Source organism: Rhizopus microsporus (assembly GCF_002708625.1).
Source record: "Rhizopus microsporus ATCC 52813 unplaced genomic scaffold scaffold_3, whole genome shotgun sequence".
Classification (NCBI taxonomy): Eukaryota; Fungi; Mucoromycota; class Mucoromycetes; order Mucorales; family Rhizopodaceae; genus Rhizopus; species Rhizopus microsporus.
This window is the reverse complement of record NW_019671918.1, coordinates 780,851-789,057: the sequence shown is the minus strand read 5'-3', so window position 1 is coordinate 789,057 and position 8,207 is coordinate 780,851. Positions and strand designations below refer to the sequence as shown.

Here is an 8,207-nt window from a genome sequence, read left to right as displayed (position 1 = left end):
GATGACTGCCGTGAATCTTGCATCAAGGGCAAGTGCAATGGAAAAGCTAACCCTAAGCCTCCCACTGACGATGGTTCTAATAAGTGCGTAAACCCCAAAAACCGTGGCACTGGCACTGGTAAAGGCTGGAAGGACTACTGCTGCGAAGACAGCGATGATTGCCGTGATACCTGCATCAAGGGAAAGTGCAATGGCAAGGCTGACCCTAAGGGTGCTAAAACTCTTAACTAAGTTCATATTGATTCAACTATTTAGATTATAATAAATACAGATTAAATTGTAAAATGCTCTTATTATTGTTAAACCGCAAGGTTGTTATAGTCAGCAAAAAGCATATTCAACCATGAGTGCTCGCAGACAGACTTGATATTCAGAAGTACATTTTATTCACAAATTATTCGCATACTGATAAAAAAAAAAGATAATTTCAGACAACAAGTAATGATAAAAGAGAGCACATCAGAAGCAAAAGAATGGGATATACAGAAATGATTAGTAAATCAGTTATAAATTGATATTAAATACTTACATTATAAAGAAGAGGATCTATAAGAGAAAAAAGAGAAGCAAGAAAAGCGAGTTAACTTATAAAGGGATTGTTAATATCTTACACGAAGTGCATTAAATAGGGCTGGCGATAACCAGCCCGAAAAAGTAAGAGGAGAGCAAGAGAGAGAGGTCAAAGGAGTGGATGGGATCAAAGTTTGGTAAGAACTAAACTACCTGCAGCTAGCATCAGTAATATTTTCGATTTTATGATCTATAATACTACATATTAGCTTCTTACAAGAGTAAAGAATATAACATACCTTAGGCTAGCTGGGGAATAACTGGGGAATAGCTAATCTTACTTTTTGGTCCAAAGGAGAAAAGAAGAGGAAAAGAAGCCAAGATCAGACTATTTAAACAAAGTTTCTAACGACTTTTTCAGTTACATGTTTTTCATAAGTGTTGATCACATTTATTTTACGTATTATTAAATAAGGAAGATAAAAAATCAACTATAATGTTAATTGTTACTGATCTTGTAATGTGTACGAATAATTTCTGAACCTTCTATATTACACCAATCATTTTGGATGTTTGGCCATTTAAACAACGAATAACTGTAAATGTGATATAAAACACATCGGGTGATATTTCTTTACGGCATATAGGAAAGTATTTCTTATTGAATGCTTGTTATCTCAATAGATGGTCATTGCTCTATAGTAATCAAATTGTAAGGTCATAAAAGGCTCTACACATAAGTACTTGTTTGCCTCTGGTATGTTTTATGTTATGCGCATCATTATGCCCTATATCGAGAGTCCTTGAAATAGTTTGTAACTTGAAGCCCAAGATAAGCAAAAAGTCTACGACATGTACCTAGAATGAAGCAACGTTAGCCATTTTTAGAAAGCTAAACAATATTTAATTTCCGAGCGATTTCTTCTCTCATTTTATGGTTTTAAAAGAGAAATCAAATGGATATGTTGCTGACAGTTTCTAAAATTTGAAAAAGACTATTCATGAATGATCAATATTGATTGGCCCTCTGTTATGTGAACCATACCATATAAGCCATTAGCTTCATATACAAAATTTACCCCTGAGTGGTACTGTTGTCAATACAATCACCGCATGATGCGCCAATTGTGACATTGACATCTACTTGATTAGTTCAATCATAGACGAGAGCTCTATAGAGATCATTTAGTTTAGCACAGGGCTGTAGGACCCGTTTTTTTCTACCACTTTCCAAATCTAGAAGTGGACATTGAAATCAACTTTTTTATTGCGTCATTACAATATTGATAAGACCCTTTTGAGTAGTAGAATAGGTACTGGTTGTCACTGTAAATAATAGTAAAAAAACAAAAAAAAGTATAAGATGCTTATGATAGCTTGATATAAGCATTGGGATATGATAGATTGTCATGCCAATAACAAGAGCAGTACAAGATAATTCATGACGACATCATGTTGTAACATTTAATCTGATATGAACCACCTTTTGGTTTTGGGAATTAAAAGGAAAATTTTATAATAATATATTCACACACGCTTATTTGTCAATTAAAGAGACAATGCTGCTTATGATCCAAGCCCAAGGCAGACAAAGAGAGAAAGGGAGAGAGAAACCCATCCCAATTGTAGCCCAACAATAAGGAAAAAGAGAATTAATGCATATAGAAAATTCGAATCCCGAGTTTTTCTTTTTTTTTCCATAAAACATCAACAAATAACATAGTTTTTATTCTTTTTTCTTTTCTCTCTCTTTTTTTTATTATTCTTTAATTCTTTTATAATATAACGCGTAACAATAAAATGCCTTCATTAACAGCTGAAAAGGTAGCAGATTATTTGCCCTTGTCAGGCAAGATGCCCCATATTTCAGGACGCATCATCAATGTCACGCATCAAATCCCTTATCATATATCAAGATCTGCTCCTACTATGGTTGCTGATGAACAACAGCCGTTGTCTGTTAATGAAGATGGTGATGTTGCCGCTGCTCCTGTATCTAAACTTGCTCGCCATCATCGTCGTGGTCGTACCTTACGCGCAAAGTTCCATGCTGCCGAGTGGACCATCACTCAGAGTAGAGGTCATCTTGCTTTACACGCTGGTCTCCAAAGCTTACGTGATGAATATGAAACACTGCATATCGGCTGGACTGGTCCAATCAAGGATAAGATGAAAAAATCTCCTCTTCAGGCTGAAGAACTAACAGATCAAGACAAAGCCAAGCTGGAGTCTCTCTTGATGGAAAAGGGCCGTATTGTTCCCATCTTTTTGGATAGCAAGTCTCGTGGTCATTATGAAGGCTACTGTAAAGAAGGTAAGCATATATTGGGTGAAACCGGGAGAATTTTAACATCTAAAACAAACATATATAGTACTCTGGCCCTTATTTCACTATTTGACTTGGTCAAATGACTCAGATGGTATGGCTGAAAAGCAGTACTGGCAAGACTATGTTGCCGTCAACCAGCAATTTACCCAGACGATTGCTTCTCATTACCGTCCTGGTGACATAAGTAAGTATTGTGCGTGTGTTAAAGCTTGCAAAATTTAAAAGTATATAGTCTTCATCAATGATTATCATTTACTACTTGTGCCTGAGATGCTTCGTGAAATCATTCCTGATGCCCCTATTGGTCTTTTCCTTCATGCTCCTTTTCCAAGCTCTGAAATCTTCCGATGTCTGACAAGTAAGTTGTAAAACAAAATAAACAAGAACAAAATGTATAACTCTTATTAGCTCGCAAGGAAATTCTCAGTGGATTCTTAGGCGCTAACCTTGTGGGATTCCAAACTTACTCTTATGCTCGACACTTTATCGGTTCATGTACTCGTGTTCTCGGTTGTGAATCAACACAGACAGGGGTCAATTGCAATGGACATATCGTCTCAGTAGGTACATTCCCTATTGGCGTTGATGCTAAACGTGTAGACCAGTTCCGTCAAGAACCCGGTGTGGCTGCCAAGATCAACGCGATCCGAGCGATGTATGCTGGAAAGAAAATCATCATTGGTCGTGATAAGCTTGACTCAACAAAGGGTGTCGTTCAAAAACTGCATGCATTCGAAAAGTTCTTGCGTGATTATCCCGAATGGCGAAAGGAAGTTGTCCTCATTCAGGTGACAACACCTACCTTTGGCGACAATTCCAAGTTGGAAGCAAAGGTATCTGAACTTGTCAGTCATATCAACAGCATGTATGGCTCTCTTGAATTTACACCTGTTCATCATTATTACCAAGATGTTGATCGAGATGAGTACTATGCCTTGTTGTCCGTTGCTGACGTCGGATTGATCACAAGCTTAAGAGATGGTATGAACACAACGTCACTAGAGTACATCATTTGCCAACAAGAACAGCATGGTCCTCTCATTTTGTCCGAATTTACTGGTACTGCTGGCTCACTTAGCGCTGCTTTGATCGTAAACCCATTCGATAGTGCTGGTGTTGCCAAAGCTCTGAATGAAGCGCTGACGATGAGCGCAGAAGATAAAGCCACTCGCCATGGTCAATTGTACAATTATGTCTTGGAACACTCTGCTGCCTATTGGGCCAAGTCATTTATCAAGCAATTGGTCGAAAGCACACAAAAGTTCAGTCTACAGTCTCAGGCTACACCTGCGCTGGACGTGTCGAAATTCACAAAGGATTACAAGGCTGCAAAGAAGCGCTTGATGTTCTTTGACTATGATGGTACTCTGACACCTATCGTCTCAGTACCCACTGACGCCAAGCCTTCGAAAGAGATGTTACAATACCTTCAAGAGCTCTGCAATGATCCTCGTAACGATGTCTGGATTGTTTCTGGCAGAGACCAAGCCTGCTTGGAAGACTGGTTGGGCGGTATCAAGAACCTCGGCCTAAGCGCAGAGCATGGCTGCTTCTGGAAAGCGGCTGGTTCAGAACAGTGGACAAATGTGCTAGAAGACATCGACATGAGCTGGAAGAAGGATGTGACGGAGATCTTTGATTATTACACGGAGCGTACAGAAGGTAGTTTTGTCGAACACAAAAAGTCCTCCATCACATGGCATTACCGTATGGCAGATGAAGAATATGGTGAATTCCAAGCCAAGGAATGTCAGAATCATTTAGAAAACTCTGTTGTTTCCAAGATGCCAGTTGAGATCCTTGTTGGTAAAAAGAACTTGGAAGTACGTCCTATGATGATCAATAAGGGAGAAGTAGTCAAGCGTATCATGGCCTTGTCACCAGACGCTGATTTCATTGTGTGTGCTGGTGATGACAAGACAGATGAAGACATGTTCCGAACTCTCTCTGCTACTTACTTTGCTCGTTATCAAGAACAAGTAAACAAGGGAGACACTGATACCACATGGGCATCTGCTAAATCCTCATTATATTCTATTACGATTGGTCCACCCAAAAAGAAGAGTATGGCTAACTGGCAAGTAGAGTCACCCTCAGAAATTATTCATCTTTTAGGCACTATGGCCAAATCAGATAAAGAACAATAGATAGATAATGTTGTTAATAAAGTGTACACTGTATTTTTTCGCTCTTTTTCTCTTTTTTTATTATTGGCTTTCATCTACAGGATCATCAAATTGATGTCCATTCATCTTTGGTTGTTCAAACACGGATTCCAAGTGTCTCAAAGCCGCCTGTTGTACTTCATTCAATTCGGCTTCATCACTTGGGGCATAAAACTCTTGATCACTTTCCTCTTGTTCTTCCATAAACTCCTTATCTGGATGAAGCGCTGCACATTCTGACATGGCCAAATAGATACCTTCCACTATATAACAATGTATGTTTATAAAAGAGTTTCTTTTTTTGTATTTCTTTCTTACATGCACCACTATCGCGTGGAATTAAACGAAGTTCAGTCACGGTTTCCTGTCGATCATATTCGTCTTCAGGTAATTGTTGGTTAGGAAAGAAGATTCCAGAATCGAGTTGACAATAAATGTTGGGTTGACCGTCTTGTCTTGAGATGGCATGAATAATGATGTCTGGATATTCTACAGCAATACCTGACTTGGAAGCTTCTGAGTAAAAGTAAAATTGTCTACATGGAAAATGTCAACATTATATATCGTTTTATAAATCAACCTACTCTTCACAAACAAACATGTCACCAAAGAGTGGACCTTCCTGACCAGCTAAAGGAGGAGAAACGAGTAAGGCTGTATCTCTTTGAATATGTCTTGCTTTCAAAGTTGACTCATCAGGTGTTTGAGAAAGTAATGTCACAGTCATGTATATATGGATTAAAAGAAGAAAAAAAAAAAGGAAAAAATTATTATTTCATGCACACACGCTGAAAAAGACAGGGAGAAAAACACATACAGTTGAAATTATTTATGGAAATATGCATAATGTAGAAAACAAACAGCGAAATGTATATAAAAGATATATGATTCTAAAACTTGAGAGAGGGGTTCTTCTTCTTCTTCTTCTTCTTATCAGCTAATTTTCTAGCATGTCTTTTACTACGAGGACCACTTGTTGAAATCTTCTTCTTTGGTTCCTCTTCTACTTCCATCATTTGTTCAGCAGGTTGACTTTCTTCTTGTACTTTCTCTTCTTCCATTTGGTCTCCAACTTTAGGTTTATTAGCTGCTTCAGCTTGTGCCTCTGCTAAACGTTGAAGACGAGCCTCTTCTACTGGCTTGAATATCTTTTCTCTTTTAATAGCTATCATTCAATTAATATTTGCTTAGTTTTTCATTAATATACTTTTTACCTCTTGTTCTCTTCTTTGCTTGTGATCTTAAACTTTTTGCCATTGTGTAGATTAAAGAATACAATTTTTTTTACTCTTTTTCAAAAGTGATTTTATTTCAGCAGCCACATCAAGGCAAAAAGCAGTCAATTATCGGGATTTGATTTAAAAGATGCTTCATGAAAAGTGATATTTATGCAAATCATAGTTGTTTATCTTCTTTATTATTATTATTATTATTATTCAAAACGTATATGTTTTCCAACACGCTCTTCTGCTCTTGTGTCGTCATCATCATCACTTCTTCGCCTTCGTTTCTTGCTTCCTCTCAAATCATCATTTTGACGGGTATACATCATTTCATCCATGTTTGCATATATATAATCAACCATAAAATCATCAAGTTCCTTTCTTCTTTTCTCACTATATCTAGTTTCTACCTTGATGATAGATGACAATATTGATACCGGTTCCTTTTTCGATAATCGGGATTTTAGTAGGCTAGAGGCTGTTTTGAATATTAGCTGTAAATAATCAAAATGCTGAAGTGCTGCTGTCACATTTCTTCCTACAATGTAAGGTCAGTTACTTTTATATTTTCAATTCTGCATGTACAAACCTGGTTCATCAGGGTTTATAATGAACAATTTTCCACTTTCATAATAATAGTCACCAAGTACTTTGTTCATCTCTCTCATTGGATAATATTTGCCCTCATCATTTACGCTGATAATATGTTTTGAGGCGTCAAAGTCGTGAGCATAATAATCTAATAATCCCAAGAGTAAGCGACCATAGTATTGTGGATCAGTAGATGTAATATCGGTTGGTTTATGGAGCTGTAAATAGCTAACGATAAGGCAAATGAGCCCAAAGTTACAAAGCCCTGCTGTCTTTGCTGACAACGGCTCAAAGGTCCACACATTACGTAGTCTGAATGCTGACAAGGATTGCTTTAACACCATAAACAGTGGTTTCAACTCTGGATATTCCTTGATCCATGTCACTGTTCTTTCTGAGCTTGTCACGTTGCCTTGTACGGAAATATCCACTGATACCCCATTGCTTAGACGGCCTGTGATGATGGGTGTCTACTAGAAGAGACGTAAGAAAGTATTACAATCTATTCTTTTATTGTCTTACCTTTGCTGCTCTTATGAATTCTGATCTTTTAAACATGATTCGTCTCCTTGCTTCTCTATAGATCTTGTTTAATATATTTCGCGGCATGACAGGCTTATCAAAGCGAATGACAATATCTACGTCACTGAAAATCAAGTTAGATTTATTAATTGTAATATTTCATTTACCTTGAAGGAAGTGCAAGAGAAGTAACAAAAGATCCAAATGCTTCTACAACAGGCATTGGACTAAACATGCTCTCAATTAGCCATTGGATCATATTTAGTGCATCTGATCTCAATCGTTGTTCACGATCTGTTGGTGCAATGTATTTTTCAAAATCAAGAATCTCTTGAGAGAGTCTACAGTATATTAGTTTTTATTTCTTGTTTTATTGTTTCAATCAAACCTTGATATGCTGTCTGTAGTTGAAAGAGTCTTTGGACTACTCCAAGGTGCATCCATTTCTGCAAGCGAAAAAAGAGAAAAAAAAAAAGAAAAAGAAAAAGAGGATTAATGGCATTTATTTCTTTTTATGAATATGATTGCTTTAAGCAACCCTTTCCCTTTTTCTTTTTTGTCAAGAAAAGACTCTATCTTTGAGTATTCATTCATGACAACGAATATTACACAAATATGGTCATTTGTGTGGCTATGGTGGCTAATGAGGCTTGTCATGTTTTTAAAAGAGAGAGATAATGCTGTATGTTAATTTCTTTATATGCATAAACGGCTTATTATGTTATTTGATGCCACCCACACATAAGAAGGGCAAATTAGAGCCGTTTATCCACAAGATGACTGGCTGTAATATTATTTATTTCGTCATACCCTTTTTTTTTCTCCCTAAAAGATACAATGATACTCTTTCTTTCTTTTCTTTTTTTT

General features: G+C 37.0%; 5 protein-coding genes across 5 annotated transcripts in view; 2 read left to right on the top strand and 3 right to left on the bottom strand.

Moving 5' to 3' along the window:
- Positions 1–231, top strand: part of RHIMIDRAFT_311451 (uncharacterized protein) — a gene marked incomplete at both ends in the record, with an annotated part of 847 nt that extends 616 nt beyond the window's left edge. Inside the window, one exon of the mRNA XM_023614732.1 lies at positions 47–231. Coding sequence (XP_023469105.1) covers positions 47–231 — 185 coding nt within the window. The remainder of the gene's footprint in view (positions 1–46) is intronic.
- A 2,517-nt stretch (positions 232–2,748) lies between these two features.
- On the top strand, positions 2,749–4,986 carry RHIMIDRAFT_199136 (uncharacterized protein; the record flags this gene model as incomplete). The annotated part of the gene is made up of 4 exons (XM_023606346.1): positions 2,749–2,824; positions 2,883–3,023; positions 3,072–3,197; positions 3,248–4,986. 4 exons carry the CDS (start codon positions 2,749–2,751, stop codon positions 4,984–4,986), a joined length of 2,082 nt encoding a protein of 693 aa, XP_023469104.1.
- A 34-nt stretch (positions 4,987–5,020) lies between these two features.
- On the bottom strand, positions 5,021–5,812 carry RHIMIDRAFT_88308 (uncharacterized protein). Its single transcript, XM_023615821.1, has 3 exons — positions 5,589–5,812; positions 5,323–5,540; positions 5,021–5,267 (listed from the first exon to the last, which is right to left on the bottom strand). Exons 1-3 carry the CDS (start codon positions 5,729–5,731, stop codon positions 5,047–5,049), a joined length of 582 nt encoding a protein of 193 aa, XP_023469103.1. The 5' UTR covers positions 5,732–5,812; the 3' UTR covers positions 5,021–5,046.
- An 82-nt stretch (positions 5,813–5,894) lies between these two features.
- Positions 5,895–6,369, bottom strand: RHIMIDRAFT_311450 (uncharacterized protein; the record flags this gene model as incomplete). The annotated part of the gene is made up of 2 exons (XM_023614731.1): positions 6,219–6,369; positions 5,895–6,169 (listed from the first exon to the last, which is right to left on the bottom strand). The coding sequence occupies exons 1-2, from the start codon at positions 6,259–6,261 to the stop codon at positions 5,895–5,897; spliced, it is 318 nt and encodes a 105-aa protein (XP_023469102.1). The 5' UTR covers positions 6,262–6,369.
- A 67-nt stretch (positions 6,370–6,436) lies between these two features.
- RHIMIDRAFT_248567 (Nucleotidyltransferase) lies at positions 6,437–7,784 on the bottom strand (the record flags this gene model as incomplete). Its single annotated transcript, XM_023610535.1, has 5 exons — positions 6,437–6,765; positions 6,817–7,288; positions 7,341–7,464; positions 7,508–7,681; positions 7,729–7,784. 5 exons carry the CDS (start codon positions 7,782–7,784, stop codon positions 6,437–6,439), a joined length of 1,155 nt encoding a protein of 384 aa, XP_023469101.1.
- Positions 7,785–8,207: the final 423 nt, after the last annotated feature.

What these genes read in the sequence shown, in the direction of transcription:
- RHIMIDRAFT_88308 (XM_023615821.1), bottom strand. Translation starts at nt 5,731, where the DNA reads ATGACTGTGACATTACTTTCTCAAACACCTGATGAGTCAACTTTGAAA. An exon ending in GACATGTTTGTTTGTGAAGA is followed by an intron (nt 5,541 to 5,588) that starts GTAGGTTGATTT and finishes TTTTCCATGTAG; the next exon opens with ACAATTTTACTTTTACTCAG. An exon ending in TCCACGCGATAGTGGTGCAT is followed by an intron (nt 5,268 to 5,322) that starts GTAAGAAAGAAA and finishes ATTGTTATATAG; the next exon opens with TGGAAGGTATCTATTTGGCC.